At 43.5% G+C, this 18,727-nt stretch overlaps 1 protein-coding gene across 6 annotated transcripts in view; it reads right to left on the bottom strand.

Annotated features, from left to right (window-relative positions):
- Positions 1-18,727, bottom strand: part of TEX9 (testis expressed 9) — a 108,436-nt gene that overhangs the window by 8,870 nt on the left and 80,839 nt on the right. For all 6 annotated transcript variants that reach the window (XM_090028359.1, XM_090028361.1, XM_090028357.1 and 3 more), the window contains 4 exons: positions 15,761-15,843; positions 14,407-14,580; positions 6,390-6,524; positions 5,479-5,613 (listed from right to left, as the gene is read on the bottom strand). In XM_090028359.1, the coding sequence (XP_089884485.1) occupies positions 5,479-5,613; positions 6,390-6,524; positions 14,407-14,580; positions 15,761-15,843 (527 nt within the window). The remainder of the gene's footprint in view (positions 1-5,478; positions 5,614-6,389; positions 6,525-14,406; positions 14,581-15,760; positions 15,844-18,727) is intronic.

Raw genomic sequence — 18,727 nt, 5'->3', positions numbered from 1 at the left:
TAGAATGCAGTACACTTTAGAAACTGCTAAGAGGGATCTTAATATATAAATATTGTCGCTTTATAGCAAAAGGCTGCAACTCTCAATCCACTAAGGTCAGGATTCCTTCCATGCAAAACCTTCATTTATAAATAAGACTCTTTCCGAAATAGTCTCTTAAATCCAACAAGATGGCCAGAAACCACCTTAAGGGGACCATTTTGAACAGCAACAGCTGACTGCCAAAAGTCACGTTTCCCTGCTTTCCTGATTATCTCTTATGTTTTCTCTCGTGTTCCTAAGATGATAGCATATTCTCTGCCTCCAGGCTACTACCACCTGTTGAACCTATCCAAGTTTAATATACAAATATTGTACAGGTGATCCAACTTAATTTTCTACATGTGCTCACATACTCAGAGAAAAGCTAGTTTAAAATTAATGTGGCTGTTGCTGGTCCACTACTGCAGTGCCTCCCCCAAAACGTTTTCATCAGTGGTGATGGCTTGGCTGCACTTGGGCCTGAGATGCCTTCTTCTACTTGAGAATATAGAAAGGGCAGGCCAATTACTGCATTTTCTAACTGCAACTTAAATTGGGAGAAGGAACATTTAGTGGCATGCCTTAAGGATTAGCTTTAGGTTTTAGCTATTATTATGATACTGAAGAAAATGTTTGTTTTTTCAGATTACAGTTTATAATGCAGTTTTAAAAATAAGTTGTGGGGTTTTTGGTTTTTTTTCCCCCTCATTTCCCGGTTACTTTTTCAGTCTTCATGAACATAAATATCTGTGGTTTCAAACACTGTATTTCATGTGACAGCCATTTTGCTGAATTAATTTTCCATCAGCACATAGGAAATTAGTACATTCAACATTGTTATTAGCCTTTCTTCCAATTGTACTAAAGGGCCCCCGTGGCCAGATTAGGATTCCGACTTGCAAGCATTCCACCCAGGTCTCAGTCTTGACTTGATGGGAACTTGGCCTGGTCATGGCCCTGGTAAAAGAATCTGGGCAGAAAGTGTCAGCTAGTGTGAGAGATGCTAATGGAGTCCTTCAGGAAGCAAGTAAATGAACTACAGCAAACAGTAGCTAAGTTGTATTCTTGGGACTCCTCACAAATGTCTTCTTAACAAGCTACAGATAGTCATCCAGATGAAGAAAGCTGCCTGGCTCAAGAAAACTGCATCAGCACTATGGAAGGAAGAAACACCAACTGTTCTGAAAGAAGGAGACTTATTATCTTCCCTGGAACAATGCCCCTCCCCACATCCCATTTGAAGCCACAAGCCATTGAGTTCAAGAACCGATATTTGGTCCTTGGACCATAAGAAAAGAATAGATCCCAATGGCTGGGGAGAAGGATCTACCTGTTCCTAATGGCAGAAGGCGGCGTCAAAGATAACAAGTCTGACCATCATCCATGTGAGCACTAGTCACACTGCCGGATACGACTTGGAGCAGATCAAAAGTGATTACAAGCCAGAAAGAGCCATGAGAAAATAGCCAGGGACACAAGAGTTCTTGTCAATCTTCTCTGTTCAGCATAAAGGCCCAAACAAGGACTGGAGACCAGTGCATGACTCTACAGTTAAGTGTAGACAGTTTCTTTTGCCATGAAGAAGGTGTTGCACTAAAATAACTGCTGGAAAGAGTTGACAGCCATTGATGAAAAAGGGAAGTGAGCCTCCTAAAACATTAGCTTCCCAACTGAAAGTCTGGAAGTGAGTAAAACCAACAGATTTGGTGAAAGGGCTGAAATCTGGGAAGGGAAATGGGAAATTACAGTAATGTCATATGAGAGATGAGGAAAACAGCAGATTCTAAAGGAGGAACTGGTTAAAAAAAATAAAAGGTCAAGCAATTTTGGTGGAAGGGATCATGAAACAATTAAGTTTTCTATTCAAAGAAAGAGAAAAATCAGAAAGGCTAAAACAAAATGAGGTACAGCTAGTAAGGGCCAAAAACTAAAATGAGAAAAGCCTCTATCAATACATTAGAAGAGGAGGAAAATGAAAGCCTGATCTATTAGTTACTGGGGAATAACAACAAATAAAAGCCATAAAAAAAAAAAGGGCCAAAGTATTGCAGTCATCACAAGAAAGGTTTACTGATCAGATCCTTAACAAGATTATATATAATAAAAAAGATAGGAGTGCAGGCCAGATTAGGGAAACAGATTAAAGAATATTTAGAAAAAAATAGGTATAGTCAAGTCAACAGCTCAATCAGTCTCTTCCACCATTAGTGATGATCTTCAAGAACTCATTGAAGGTAAAGCAAGATGTGAGAGGATGGAAGAAGGGGAACAGGAGGACTTAGACCAGTGTGCCTAGCTTTGAAAAAAATGCTAAGACAAGCACTGTAATGAAACAATTTGTCAGCACAGAGAAGATACTAAAATGATAATAAAACAGCTAATACACATTTATGAAGAACAAAGTAGCATGTGTCAACCAAAGTATTTTTTTTCTTTGATAGAGTAACTGGGCTAGTGAGTAAGGAGGAAGCCATAGATATGATATCTTGATTTTTTTTTTTTTTAGCAAGACTTGAATGCTCTCCCACATGAGCATTTGCTTACTTATAAGCAAATATGCTCTTGATGATATCACTGCACAGTATTTGATTACTAAGTTTTCAATGGTTTGCTCTTAAACAGGGACTGGCATCATAACTGTAATTCTTTATGTCAGCGGTGCGCAAACCATGGCTCACAAGCTGCAACCAGCTCAGCCGTGCAGTACTTGCAGCTCTCTGGGGGAGAGCCCTGCCCACTTCTCCCTGAGCTGGCTCCAAGGAACAGCGCTAACCAGCACTGGGGTGCCAGGGGCTGCAACTGCACTGCTTACCTAGGGGCACACTCTCGGCAGGGAAAGCTGGAGTGGCTCAGCGGTGCAGGGGTGGTCACCTCCACTCTGGGGTTCTTAATACCTCCCTATACCCCCTCCCCCTGGCTCTCCGACTTCGGTGCAGGATTGGATGTGGTTCCCAAGACAAATAACTTTGGCCACCCCTGCTTTACATAAATATCCAAAAAGAAACAGGCTTTCACCACAAAGGTATGAGGTGATCCAATGGAGGAAGCAGCAGATCAATCGGTGAATAACTATCAGAACAGTCAACCTTCCAGAACTGTTTTAGCAGACTGGCTGAGCAAACTTCTCATTTAATCATAAGTGATCACTAACAAATGTAATTGCTCATGAAATATTTCAGGAATGAGGTTATACACCCATCTGCCTCAGATGTAAGCTTCCTTGCCTAGGAAGAAAGTCAGTCTGGTGTTTGAACCAACTGCTTTTCTTATTTAATGTCTATGTAGCCTGCTTTAAATCACATAATTGGCAACACTAAAAACAAGAACAAAATATAAAGGGGTGCATATGCTGAAACTTTGAGGGAGAAGGGGTACACATGCTGTTTCAGCAACTTTTCAGGAAATGGGAACGTTTCCTAGATTTGTAGGTCAGTCATGTAGTACTTCATTCACATCTTTATGAAGCCTCTTGCTACAGGACAGGCTGCCAGAGCTGTTTCTTTGGCAAAGTGATGCTTCCAATACTATTCTCTCAACAGTTTGATTTGCTGTCTCCTTTTTTGACACCACTGCTTGACAGCCATTTGGAGTGGACCACACAGAGAAAAATGTTTGAAGAAAATGAGGTAACTTACCTTCCAGTAACTGGTGTTCTTCACCACATGTTGAAGAGCACCTGCTTTCAATTCTACTGTACCAAAAATTCTACTTTTTGTGTAGCTGGGAACTGGCTTTGCCCTGCTCATTTTTGCCTGTAGGAGGAGGTCTGAGGGAAGTAAGGGCAGAGCTTGACCAATGAATACTGAGGATCCAAACATTTTTCCAAATATACCAAGAGTGGAATATTGATATTGTCACAGGACGGGGTCCTTAAGGATGGCTGTTACCCTTAGGGTCCCTTGACAGTGCCAATTCAGCCTGCTGGGCACCCTCTATTCTTGTCTGCCACATCTTGCTGGAATAATTGGTATAGGGAGGCTGCCTTCAAGCCTACCTAAGCACAGTTGTGATGGATTTCCCCGAACCCCTTGGGTCACAGACACCCCATGGCTCCTGTTTCAAAATAAATGTCCCAGGACACCCCAGCCTTATGGGCTATATGCGTGGCTCCAACCACCCCTTTACTACATCCCAAGCCTCACAGATGGTACTGGTGTTGTCTCGCCTAGGCCTCACTGTAATTGGCCCCCTTGTCTTCTTTCCCTGGGCTCTTTGCAGCCCCATCTCACTCTGCACCCCACTGGCACCAGGGTCTCTGTGCCCCAAATACAGTGCCACACTCCCTGTGGCACCAGGGGTCTGTGCCCCCAAAGGGGTCTATGCACCCCAAAGTGCCACACCCTCTCTGGCGCCAGGGTCCCCATGCTGCAATGGGCCCCCTATGAGGCCGCCTCCTTCCCCAAATAGCCTCACCCAAACCACCAGTGAGTGGTATGAAACAAACAAAACACAAGCCCCTGGGCTATAATATAATGCAAAAAATACAAGGGTATGCTCTGTCCCCTTAAAAGCATAGAACTTCCTCTCCAGCCCTTAAATATCTTATGGGCTGCATAGCTCATGGAGCCCCATTAGCCCTGGTTGCAGCATATTAAGCAGGTGCTGCATCACTGGGCACTTCCTCCTGGGAGGCTCCTTCCCCTCTAGCTGCTAGTAGGGAACTGCTCCCCTAGGCCCCGTCCTGAGGTTTATATGGACCCAGGGCTTTGCTCCTTCTGGTCAGCTGACCAGGTACAGGCTATTTTGCTCTCTGGCTTGTTGCCCTGGTAACTAGCACCTAGGCTCTGCCTCTCTTTGGGCTCTCTCACCAGGTAGTTTCTGCCCTAGGAGCAGGGCACCTTAGTGCCCCTGTGACAGATATAAGCAACACATCTCTGAGAACAGAAGGTACTGTAAGGTAAGTCATCCCTTGTCACAGATTAGGAGGCCACACGTCACCAAATTTATCTGCTACTCCCATTTTGAAGCAGCTGGTGAAAAATAGTTGGATTTAGTCCTGAAAGACCACCTGCTATGGCTGCTGATGCATCTTAAGTTCTTTTTTAAAGAAAAAATGTGCATTGCTGAGGAGAATGCCCTGCACTGGCTGGAGATTAGGGGAAGCTATTGTTATCTGAGCAACATTTACTCCATGAATAACAGAAAAAACCCTTGGTCTCAGGATTGTACAGTCTGTGTCACTAAGACTATATATATTCCTTTTTAGAAGATGCATTCAAGTCAAGAAATAGTCTTAGTGTCCTTTCTGTAATGGAAAAAGCCAGTACTGCAACCCAGTGACAGGAAGCCTAGCTGATCCATGCCATTTACTGATTTTTCAGGACTGTAGATGTGTTGCCATATCACTGTTAGGAAATACTCATGACAATCTTGACAATAAACATTTGTAGCCTGAAATGTGCCAGTCTCAATTGTTATACACGAGTAATTTGAAATTTTGAGTTGACTGACACTCACCTTTTGTCTCTTTAAAATATCAATTAACTTCAACTGTTTCTTGAAACCTGCCATTAGCTCCCCCTTTTGTTTCTCCAGTCTCTTGTTTTGAATTTTTAATTCTTCAAATTTTTTGAGCTCTTGGTTAGCTATATCCTAGCAAGGAAGAGACAAACAACCTGGTATCAGCGGGGTGGGTATTTTAACACAACACAAAAAGTACAAATAGCAGCGAACTAAAACATTTGAGAAGGAATAAAAGCTGGATCTTATTAGTACCTTACATATCCTTGAAACAGAAAACAGCACCTACTTGATAAGGAGCTTCTACATTATTGAGGTAATGGAACTTTTAACCCAAGGTTTCTGCATGTGTGTCTGAGAGGCATAAGTAATCTGGGTGTAACACAGACTGGTATTCATATATATTTCTTTTTCTTGCATATAATTTTACTGTGTTTCTTCTAGCAATCTAGTCTATGACCTGTTTTCTTGTTTAGTTTTTACTCGATATAAAACCAATGTAGACATTCAAGGGGAATATACTGGCTTGCAATTACTTAGCCAAATTTTGCCAACATATGACTACTTCATTTATAAATGAAGTAACATTTTCCTTTCCTTTATTTGTAATCATATACTTAACTCCTGAGCTAAAGCAAAAAAGATACAGATAAACCAGAAATACACTGTTCATAGCCCACATGTGTTACATTATTTTTCAGCTCTTCAAACAGCTAGAAAAATCAAGTGATTTATTACAGGATTCTAATTTCCTGTATAACTTTTTCCAAATCAGATATGATCTACAAGCAGAAGAAAAATCCTCCAATCTCCTATTGTCGTCAATGATATGAGTATTTTCAGTCAGTACGTGATCAAGCACCTTGTTTCATTTCAGTATTGCTCTTCAAGTTTTTTTTTAGATGTACCTTGTTATTTTGCTTTAGTTTATTCAGCTCCATTCTGTACCTTTCTGCTTCCTCAAGGGCCCTATTTAAGCGAACTTCTGTTGCACTCTGACTGGTTGAAGCCTGTTTCTGTACACGCTTTAGATTCTCTAATTCCTGTAGAAGCCAAAAATGAAAGAAATGTTTTTAAGTAATCACACTTCAGTGAGTACCCAACAAGCTACAAGTTTAGAGCAAGGGATATCCTAGAAACCTGCTTGGTTTGGCCTGTGAGTAGAATCAAAATTTGGGCCAGCTGATGTTACAACTCAGACTTCTCCCTCAGTTTCTCCTTTCCTCTCTTTAGAAATACACCCCTTTCTAGCATTTGTCTCCAAATCTTTTGCTTGACTACTGAAGCATGGGTCAAGAGAGACCACAGAACTGCACCATGGGCCAGTGACACTGAAGTTATGTTGCAACAATTGAGCTGCTTTGGGACCAGTTGGTGAGCTACCTAGTCAGGATGATAAGCACTTGAGCTGCATCTAAATTCTCCGATGCCAGGATTTGATAGTTGCATAAGTAGGGAAATGGTGAGGAAAAATCAAAAGGTAGAGACACATTAGAAGAGAGTAATGAGATAAGAGATCAGAGAATGACAAAGCAGAAGCCAAGAATATAACATATCCTGGCAGAAACAGGCCCTTATCATTTACATTAAAGATATCTCTAGAAAAGCAGTTATATTTTGAAAAGTAGCTGTAGGAAAAGGAAGACTCATTAAGCAAGATAGGAACATTTAAAATTGGATAGTATACTTTTTTTTAAATTCATTTTGAGTTTTCTTTTAGAAACGGTGTCCCACTTTATCTATTTGTTTAAATACGAACATTTCTGAAACTAAGACCGACATCTTATATGTGACATGTCACATATATAGATGGTGAGCTATCCTTCACGTGCATACTTACATCAGAAAAATGACTTGCCTTATTTACTCAAATCCAACACACAGTTTTTCCACCATTCCACATGAGGGAAAAAAGCCTCCTGGAGGCAACCACTGCTGGAGCCACAGCTGTGCGCCCCAGGCCAGGGCTGAAGCTGGAGTTGTTGCTGCCAGGCCAAGGCCAGGGTGGTTTGTGCAGTGTGGGAGGGGGCATGCAGTGGGGGGAGCATGGGCAAGATTGTGCAGTGAGCAGCAGAAGCGCAAGGGAGACTGTGTGGTGCAGGAGGCTGGAGGAATGCAGGGGAGACCACAGGCTGTGTAGGTAGGGGGGAATGGAAGGGGATTGCACAGTGGCAGGGGAGTGGCTACACCTGTGGCTCCAGCCCCAACCTCAACCTGGGGTGCTGCCATGGCATGGCTAGGTCCAGAAGAACCACATGCTCCATTTCCCAGGGCAGAGCCAGAGATGCTGTATAGGGTAAGCAGCAGGTACAGGTTGGAGATGCTGGGTGGGGGCAGGAGGGGCAAATAAGTAGGAAAGGGTGGGAATCAAGCTGCTTGCCTTCCTGCTGCTGCCTTCCTGCTGCTTGCCCCCACCACTTGCCCTCATACTATAGTGATGGGGGACAAATTTAAGACAATAAAATTAATTGCAGTGATTAGATTCTATCCATGGAAAATCATAACAAATTTATAATCAACTTGGATTAGGGTAAATGTGGAAATTAGGAACATGTCTGACAAATTTACATGAAAAAGGAATGATGGTATATTACCACTGGATCACATATAGAACAGGTTTGATACAGACAAAAAAGATGGGAAACAATAATTTTTATCTGACTAATTCTCCTCAACTCTGCTGCTAAATATCCATCCTCAAAGTTTGGATAAAAGTAGGTTTAACTATACCACATTTTGTCAACTGCCTGCCCATATGCCAAGCTAAAAGGAAGTGCAGGGTTCACTTTCTTGTCCTCCGGCACTTGCATGCAGGTTTTCTGGTAAACCAGTTAGCTGGAAATTGAACCCTGTTTCCAGGAACAAACATTAAAACAGGATGTTTTGCAACTCTTTGTTTTGATAACATTACCATTTTGAACTTTATGCCAAGATGTTGAAGCTAGAGGTGCACCAATACATCGGTTCACATCTTATCAGCACCAATAAAAGGAAAATTGACATTATTGGCAATGGGATTTTTCTGGCTGATGTGGCTAATAATGTTGCTGATAAACGCCATGTACATGTACAGCTACAGCATGCACATGGCCAGCCTGGAAGCTTGGAGAGCAGCGTCTGGCTAGAACGTCTGTTGTGGGGAGAGGAAAGAGCGTGGGGAGGAGTGATTGAGGCCCCTGAGGTGAGGGAGGTAGTGGGGTTGGGACTGGGATGGAGCCACAAGTGGCTTATCTGATGAGCGCAGGGGTGGGGCAGCTCCCACCGCTGCACACACCCCAGGGAAAGGCATACGGGGCATATGCCCCGCAGATCCCTCACTGCAGGGGCCTCGATCTACCTCCCCTACCCTCCTTCCTGCCCCTGCAACAGACTTACTAGCCGGATGCTGCTCCCCAAGCTGACAGGCTGCATATCGGCAATCAGATCAGTACCGGCCAATATGGCTCGTTAATAATTGGCCTTTGGTATCGGCCTAAGAAATCTTTGTCAGTGCACCCCTAGTTGAAGCCATTAATAAAGTCAAATTGCCTGTCTTAGTCTTTGGGGGGCATATCTACATGTGCATTCATTCAACTTGAACAAACTTCAGTGCAATTCACGCTGGAATTTATTGCTTCCAGATACCACACTTACACATGTGCCCAGGACCGTAGCACATCCAGCTGGGTCGGAGCAGCCCCAGCTGGCAGCAGTCCCCAGGGATCACCCTGCCAGCCTGGGGCTGCTGTGGCCCAGCTCAACATGCTGGAGAGGGGCTGGCTGGGGCACAAGGATGCTTCAATGTGGGGCTAACCAGCAGGCAGCCCCTGCACTGAAGCACCCTCATGCTCCAGCTAGACTTGTCAGCATCTACATGTGCATTGCAACACACTAAATAATGCCACTGCAGGATAGTATTTGTAAGCAAGGGGCAAGCAATTATTTTGGACAGAGGGCCACTTACCAAGTTTTGGCCAGCTATAAAGGGTTTCCCTTTGACAGATGCCCTGCCCCCTTGTTGCCATCTTGGGACCAGAAGTCCTGCCCCACCTAGCCTCTGACCTTTGAAGTCCCTCCCCTTGTCCACAGAAGTTTGCCATCTCAGAACCACATATTCACAGAAGTTTAGGGCTGGAAGGGACCTCATGAGATTGCTGGGTCCAGCCCCCTGCTCTGGGAAGGAAAGACTGCTGGGGTCAAATAACCTTAAAATAATCTTTTAAAGATCTCCAGGGTAAATGCCTGCAACACCCCCACTGGGAGTCTAGAAATTTTTTTCCATGAAGAAGTTTTTCCTTATATCCAGAAAATACCAAATTGTATTCTAAAAATCAAATACCTACTACAATATTAATTAATTTAGTTAAAAAAAAAATGTCTTTAATGATTTACTTGTTTGTGTAGTGTACATAGAGGTGATTGTATAATAGCTTATGAAGTCTTACTCTTCTATATTGTGGGGCGAGCTTGAGGGGTATGGGTGTGTGGGTAAAAGTTTGTGGGGGGCTGTGGGTATGTGGGAGAGGGTGTATGTGTGTGGGGTTTGTGGGGGGCTGGGTAGGTGTGCGTGTGTATGGGTTTGGGGGTTGTGAGTGTATATATATGAGGTATGGGAGCAAGTTGATTTGTGTGTGGATATGTGGGGTGTGGATGGGGTATACAGTTTGTGGGGGGAAAGTGGCTGGGGAGGACTGTAGCATGTGTGGAAGGGGAGGGTGACTGATGTGTGTGTGAGGGGGTATGGAGTATACAAGGTGGGGTGTGGGTACCCACAGCCCCTACCACCAATGGCAGCAGCAGACTATGAGGCCTCAGGGCACTCGGGGCCTGTGGCAGACAGAACCCCTACCAGTGCTTCTGTCAGCCTGGGCTCAGCACTCCTGCCACCCCAGGCCTCAGGGCACCAGTGCAGGCCCCATGCCGGTCACTGCCTCTTCCCCCACCTTCCCCATTTGCCGCCACTACCCTTCTCCTACCACCTCCTTACCTTCCTGCTCACTGCCACCACTGCTTCCACGCCCACAACCCCGCTGTCTGCTCTGGTACCACACAGTTCCTGGCTATATGGCTGGTTTCACACAGCAGGAACTGGCCCGGCCCAGCTGGCACCACACGGAGCCAGCTAGGAATCGCAGAGGCCAAGCCAGACAAGCTCCTGCTGCATCCTGTAGTCCAGTAATGCAGTCGGGAACCATGTGGTGCTGGAACAGCCAGCAGGCGGATGGGTGTACAGGAAGGTGGGGAGACATGGTAGTGGTGGGTAGGAAAGTGGTGGTGGCAGGTGGGTAAGGCAGCAGGCGAGAGCTCAGCAATAGCCTGCACTGGTGCCCTGGGACCAGGGCCAATGGGCAGGGTGGCAGGAGCACAGGGTGCAGGCTGGCAAGGGCTCTATGGAGCCAAGCCAGGCTATGCCAGCAGAGAGAGGGACAGAGCCAACCCACGTCCTGTGCTCCTGCCACCCCACCCTGGGCCCCTGCCAGCCCTGGCCCTGGGGCACTGGTGAAGGCCTCACGTTCCCACCCAGCTGTTGCTGTACTCCTGCTCACTGCCCCGCCTGCCACGGCTGCAACCATTACCTTTTCCTGCCCGCTGCTGCCACTTTCTCCCCACCCGCCCACCTGTCAGACGCTCTGGCACCCTGTGGTTCCCAGCTGCATCACTGGGACCGCAAGATGCAGCAGGAGCCACCCCAGTCCTGAGGACTGGGGCAATTGCCAGCAGTCCTGCTCTCCGCCCCTCCCCCCCTGCCCCGGCACCCTCTTAGATGTGTTGCACGAGGGTGGGGGAACAGCCCCAAAGTCACCAGGCCAGAAGCCTCTACTAGGCAGAGGCTAGGTCGGGGGCTTGGGGGGAAGGATGGGGCAGGGCAAGCCTTGCTGCTGTAGCTGCTGGGTCCTACTGCCCCTAGGTCCTGCTACAGGCTCCCCCTGGGTCCTGCTGCCATTGGTGCCTTATCATCTTTAACAGGTAGCCGGGGCAAATAATAATTAACTTTGACCACCCTCATTGTAAACACAGCAGCATTTATTAGTTTTCTGTGGTCTAAAAGACCGCAAGTGTAGACACTGACACTTGACTTTGGATCTAATTAGGGAACTGCAGTAAACGTCTCCTGTAGATGCACCCAGTACCATATATTCCACTTCGGATTTTAAAGTTCTACATTGCAGCCTATCAAACACCTGATGTCATAAAAGCAATCAGCTAACCTTACCAACTAACAAACAGATTATTATAATACCTCTTCTAATGTTCTTTGTCAACGTATTTTGTGGATTCTTCTATGGTGGCATTTTGCTGAATACTTCCAAATCACTTGTACATCTTGTTATTAGTGCTATAGAAATCAGTAGCATTTTTGCTTTGTTAACCTTAGCTAAGCAGCTAAGGTTTCAATCAACCCTTCTCTAAAAATACACAAATTATACACATATAAAAATACATAAATTTCAGCAGATTATATAACTGCTGAAATAATTTTAGTGTGGGAAAGGAAAAAAATCTACTATGTTAGGCCTTTCCAGGTATTTTTTTTCCTCAAGAACACCCACTGTGTTAACAAATGAAGGGTAATATTTCCTCCTCATCTCCAGTGATCTAGTATTTTGGAGCACACCAGAATGTTAAGAAGCATAAGGAAATGTTTGGTGCCAGTGACTCAGTGGCTACTGTATGTGTACAAGGGTTCTCCAGCTAGTAAATAAAAATAAACAGATATCCATGTTATTTTCTGTGTAATCCTCAAAACCCTGAGAAATAAGTAAGCACTATCATCATCCCCTTTACACAGGCAAACTAGTTAAATGACCTGTCTAAAAGTCTCAATGGAAGGATGCACCAGAACTTGGGACCATCTATCTCACTAGTTCTATCCGCATATTGCATTCATTCTCTCTGAAAGTACAGACATCAACTGTAAAGAGTGAGAAAAAATGGAGCGGGGAAAGGATAAACAAAGAGAGCTTGAGTGCTGTAGGTTCAACTGCACAGTCAGCTCCAGAAAGAAATGCAAGAGCTCCCTAGACATTGATATTATCCTTTTCTACAGTGGCCATGTCCAGATGTCAATGGACATTTGGTTCCCCAGGAAACACACATGCCATGCACACTCTGGTGCACAGCAAGTTACCCCAGGTGGGGTAGGGGAGGCTGGCCCCAGCAGCTTTACCTTGGGTCCTGGGGACCTCTTGGGGCTGAAGCAGCAGCAATCCTGCCATGAGGAGCCTGGCCAGAAGCAGCGTGACACTGGCAAGCCAGCCACATGCTGCCACTGCTTGCACTACTCCACATGTTTTTTTCACGGATTTTTGTGAACGCTGAATGTCCAGGGATCAAAAAAACCCTCCACACTGCTCCGTTGCACACCTGCGGTGCCACATACTGCTGCATGTTTCATTTTTCTTCACACTGCCCTCTTGCAGTGTGGAAAACAACGGAACATACAGTATATGGCCACATACTGCATGGCTGCACTTGTCTGGATGCAGCCAGTAAGGTAAACACCATAATTACCAAGTTTATTTCAGGTTGAGGTATAGCAACATAAAGGAAAGAAGCTTCCTGGGGCTTCTTTCTAGATATACATACAGAAAAACAGCTCTCAGAGCAAAGAAATTTCAAAAGCCCTGGGGGACCCAAGCAAGGTTAAGAAAATATACATCACAACCTAATTTTTGTATACCTTAAGCAATATGACCTTCCACACAAAAGTTACCTGGATTTTAAAGTGACTGTTAACAGTTATCCAGACAGCCAATGTCAAGTAGTATCCACAGCCCATATATAAAAAAAACCACTGTTATATATTTGGGATGTACAAACAGAAACACAATAGACACTAATGCATACTTTTCAAAAGTTTGACTGCTGAGAGTGTTGGAAAGATTATAAATAAGAGAAGTTTTTCTTTAGTGAAATGCAGCATAAGTATAATAATAAACAAAGTTTAAGACTTCCAGGATATGTGTCTTGAATGTTTGCTACTACAGTAGTACAGAGACAGATTATTATATGCAGACAAAATTTTACTATATATACCTACAAAACTCAATTTTGTTTTGTTTTAAAGTACTTACACAAAAGAGATTTTTTCAATACCTCCCCCACTAATTACTTAAAAGGTACCAATGCTACATGGTTAAATTAGCATGAATTATTAGAATGAAAATCTATTTATAATCATTGCTACAGTATAGTTTAAAAGTACAGAAGACAATAGTGTTAGGCTGTAAGTAAGTCATGCATTTATTTTCATTGAATCATTTTAAGGAAACATCTTCCTGCTTACACAGTTACATTTGATTTTAAAATGAATCTCTCCAGCTCTGAGTAATTAAAGAAAAGCACATGCTGCTTTTCACTTAAGGTTCCAAACAAACAAAGCTGTGTATGTCAGCCATCTGCTATAATCAGGCATATACACAACTTTGCATATGTGGCCTATTCTAGGTGCCAGGCTGGTTGGTTTGTTTCTGATTCATTAAAACAGGAGTGACTGCTTTTAAAAGAACAAATTAGACTTACAAAAAACAAAATCCAAATACTATTTTATGCATAAATGTATTTTAAGCCTATATTATCAGAAGTAACACTTAAAACCACTATCATTAAAAATATTAGAGAAATATTTTTTCTACTTTTTCCTTTTGTGAGCTAGATTGCACCTAACTAGTTTTACCTGCTTGTAAAAAAAAAAAAGTATTTTTTTTTTAATACCAGAAACTGATTATAAAAACACAATCCATATGCAGTTCCTGGACAATTACCTTGAAGTTACTTATGTCTTTTTAAAAAACAATTAGATTTCTTTAAAATAAAATGTACACGTAATTGTAATAGAACTCAGCATGCTGACGAGCTTAACACAAATCTTTGAAAATTCAGGTGTATATGATAATCAGATATTCTGTCCATTGGTAAGGAAGAGGAAATGAGTAGTTGCATTACCTTTTCTACTGCAGTAAGCTGTTGCTGTAACCCTTCGCTTTTCCTGTTTGCTTCCTCTGACAGTATTTTGTACTTTTCAATTTGAGACTGTTGTATACCAACTGTTCGTTGCAATCTAGAGCGCTCCTCTTCAGTATCTTTAAGCTGTGAGTTTAAATTCCGATTTTCATCATCCTGTTGAGCAATTAGCAGTTTTAGACAATACTGAATGCTTTAAAAAAGTATTATGATGATTTGCAATGCTTGTTTTTCTACAATTTAATTTGAAGTTGCCAGTAAGAATGTCTTGCAAGTGATTTGATTTTAAAAACTTTTCCATCACCTAATAATTATCAGTAGACCTCACAACTGTGTGCAATACACAACACCTAAACTAACAAAATAATTAAAAACAAAACAAAAATGCAGAACTTTTGGGCTGAGTAATGCAATTCCCAAGCCATTATTCCCAAGTGGAGAAAAATGCAATTAAGCATCTATGGACACGTGCAAAAATTATAAAATCCAGTGCCATAAGAAGACTTCATCCAGACTTCTACTTCACAGAAACCTCCCCCTTACTCCCAGGCCCAGATAAGCCTGAGAAAATGTATGGACTTTGCAGCATGTCCTGAAAATCATATTACATGTGTTATGAGGAAGAACAAGGGCAGAAAAATATGTTTCAGCATTCTATTACTGAAAACGATCTGCAAGCAAGCCTCTTGTCTGAAGGAACTGAGAGGCAACTCCACAATATCAGTTGATCACAATTATGATGGCAAGAGGTAATCTTCAAAGTAGACACAGCCCACATCATTTAAGGTTTTACAGCTCAAACATTCATTTAAATAGCACCTGAAAATAGACTGGCAGACTGTACAGAACATGAAATGCATGTGTACAATGCTCTCAGTTTAAAACATCACTGCAAAAAGTTTGCATCAACTTCAAACTCTGCTTTAGGGTGCAGTTTCAAGTATTGAGTGTTGTATTAAATCTAATCTTAAAATGCGCATGGAATGTTGAATAACAGATTTATTTTGTTTTTAGAACAGATGTTCCCTTTTAATTACTCTTTCTTACCTAAGTTAGAATCTAAGCATAGAATCTGATGATTTAAAACTCCATTTGGATTTTTTAAAATAAAGTATATCTTTCTATATCCTTAGATTAAACACTAAACATACATGAATCAAACTCTATGCTCTGGCTTCTTAAGAGAAAAAACAGTTGCATAGAAGCCTATGTCCTAAATAACAGAAAATGTAGAAACAAAACCACCCCTCCACGAATCCTAGTATAGAGTAATTTACATATTTTATGTATGGGGAGCACTGTCAGTCTCTGCATAGTAGGACCACTTCATTCTTACCTTTTTACTGCACTCACACACTACATTATCTAGCTCCTCCTGCATAACACGCAGCTTTGCCTTCAGAAATCTGATCTGGGCTTCTGTGAATATAATTAATCGGAGTTTAGACTCTAAATAAGGCTGAACAATTCTATGACGTGATTCAACCAGAGAAAAGCATCTATAAAACAGGACCAAGTTAGAAACAAATCATTTTCATCTCTGTACTATATTTACTCCAATCCAAGATGAGGCTTACTCCCACTAGTAAACATGGTGGGGGATGGGACCCTTGTTTTAGATTCAAGTACTGGCCTGGGGCAAGCAGCAGCTCAGTTCCAGCTTCCACCCCAGGCTGGGGACCATGTGGAATGGGAGGGAGTATATTGCAAGGAGAATGCAGGGAGAGACCATGTGGTGCAGGGGGGAGTGCTCCAGAGACCCCTGGGCCACTGGACCATGTACCATGCAGGTGGGGGTGTACCACAGGAGGGGGGAGTGCTCCAGCTACACCATGCAACCCAACCCTGCTGCTACTGACCTTCTGTTCTGGCTCCTGCTGGGGCTGGAGCTGCTGCCACTCCTACCTCGCTTGGCCCCAGAAATGGATGCAGCAGAAGGTAAGCTGCAGGGGGTAGGAAGGGGTACAGGTGGTAGGAGGAAATATGGAGTAGGGGGCAAGCACAGGCACTAGGGTCAGGCACTGAGGATGACAAGCATCTCAGGTACAGGGGTGCTAGGTGTGTGGGAGCTGGGGAACACATAGCAAAGAGGCAGGCACAGGCAACAAGAGGCAGATGGCAGGAGAGCTCATGGTTAGGGGAAAGGCAGAGGAAACACAGAGTGGGTAAGGGCCAGGGAGGGCAGACAGGGAGGGAAAAAGGCAAGGGACAGGGGTCTAGCCCCTTGCACCTGCTGTTGCTTTCCCCACCAAAGCCATGGGAGGGATGAATTTAAGACAGGCCTCCACTAATTATAAATTCAAAGTTATCCTGGATTCAAGTAAATACAGTAATTGTATGCAGAAATTACACCATACTTACTATTTAACAATTTCGTAACTAAAGCCAACTCCCAACCCCTAACCAATTTCAAAATAAAACTTTTACATAAGTATCTTAGTCTTGGACCCTCTGGGCATTTGTATATGTGCAAAAGTCTGGTGCTGCAGCGCATGCATTTGAAGAAATGGTGAAATGCACATCAACACTGAGAAAATGGCAGTGGCATGCTTTTGAACTAAAACACACTGAAAGTGTTTTAGTTCGAAAGTGCACCATCATCATTTGCTCAGCACTGACATGCATTTAGCTGTTTATAGAAATGCATGCAATGCAGTATCAGGCATATCAGCTTGCATGTCTAGCAGACTCAATTAATCAGAGTCTGCTCGGATGTGCCAGATCTCTGCATCAGAGCAGACAAATGTACGTGTATAAATGCCCTTTAAGTTTTGGGCACCATCCCCACACCAGACACTGTGGAGTTGCTGGCTTGCATTGTATGTTTTGGCAGTACCTCTCCTTAAATGGAAGAGTCAAACTCCACCTATGACACCTACAGTCAACCAGCTCTCATAAACAGAAATTTTAAAAAGTAAAGTCCGTGGAGTTTTGGGTTGCTTATTGTGAAATTCAGCCTTACCTATGCATTAAAGCTTGAGCTTTACAGCAGTAACTTTTTCAAGGTTGGGTGGCAGACCTGTACACTGCTCCACATCCCCATTATGGATGCCAGTGAAGCTGATGAACTGGATGAGAAGTTGCCATCACTCCAAGCTGTTTATATAGGGTTTTCAGCCCTCTGGCAATTTGGTGAATCTATCTTTGGACAATTTATGAATTCTGCTTGATAGTAGGGGCTCACTGTATATCAGGATTGGCCTGCAAATGCCATCTGGGGGCTTGTTTGTGTTCTCTGTTGTGTTGCCTCCTCACAGAGGCACATGAATCCATTATAATGTAGCAGCCATGAACAAACAGAGAGCTAATACCCGGTGTTTCAAGTTTGAACTCAGAAGGGAGGTGATGATAACTAATAAATAACCTAGTTAGAACATTTCAAAGACTAAGTTCTATGATCCAGGACACATTCAGAAGTGTTCTCCAATTGAATGCTGATGAGTATTGAAATGCAGCAATCAGTCTAAGGCATATAGCATAGGTCTGGTTAAGGAATCAATATTTAATGCTCAGAGTTGCTGATATAGAAAGCTACAATTTTGTCAGAGCAGTGATGGAGTGTAACAGAGTGATCTGTCCCATTAATGGGTACCCTGCCCTGTTAAGGACATTCAACTATGTGGTATCCTGGTAATGAGGGAATATCCCACTGGGAGTTTAAAGCCCCACAGGAGAGAGCAGAAGGGAAGCCAGCTGCATGTGAACAGCTTGCAAGGAGAAACCAGGCTGCTGTGCTGGGAAAAAGCCACAGTGGAAAGTGGCTTTTCTTCTAATGTCCAGAGAGGACAGAGGATTTGGGTCTGTTTTCCTTCTGTTGTCAGAGACTGATGTTTATTTTCTGGGAATTAAACTGCGTGAGCAGAGCTAACTGGCCTGCAAAAGGGAGCAAGATAAAGGACCCATTTACATGGAGGTAATGGAAACCACAAATCTGAAGAAACTCCATGACTGCTCATACAGCCTGCAACTCAAAGAGGAGGGCACAGAGGATCATTGGAGTTGTAGTCCATTTAGGGATGTCACCCTACAGTAGAAAATGGAGGGCATTAATGCCCCCAACTACAGCTTTCATGAGGTGGTGCACCTCCATCAAACAATATACAGCAAAACTTGTGTTAACCGGCATCTTACAAGCCAGCATGCTCTGTTAATCAGCATGCTGGCTTGTAAAGGAAAAGTGAAACTGGAAGTGCTTACCATGGCACTTCTGGTTTCAGAGCCCCCCCCACAACCCAGGAGAAAGCAACCTGCACTGCCAAGCCCCCATGGCCCGGGGCACAGCAGGCTGCGCGGGTCCCCCCTC

This window comes from Crocodylus siamensis, chromosome 15 (genome assembly GCF_052110815.1).
Source record: "Crocodylus siamensis isolate JL-2025a chromosome 15, ASM5211081v1, whole genome shotgun sequence".
Classification (NCBI taxonomy): domain Eukaryota; kingdom Metazoa; phylum Chordata; order Crocodylia; family Crocodylidae; genus Crocodylus; species Crocodylus siamensis.
This window is presented reverse-complemented; position numbering and strand designations above follow the sequence as displayed.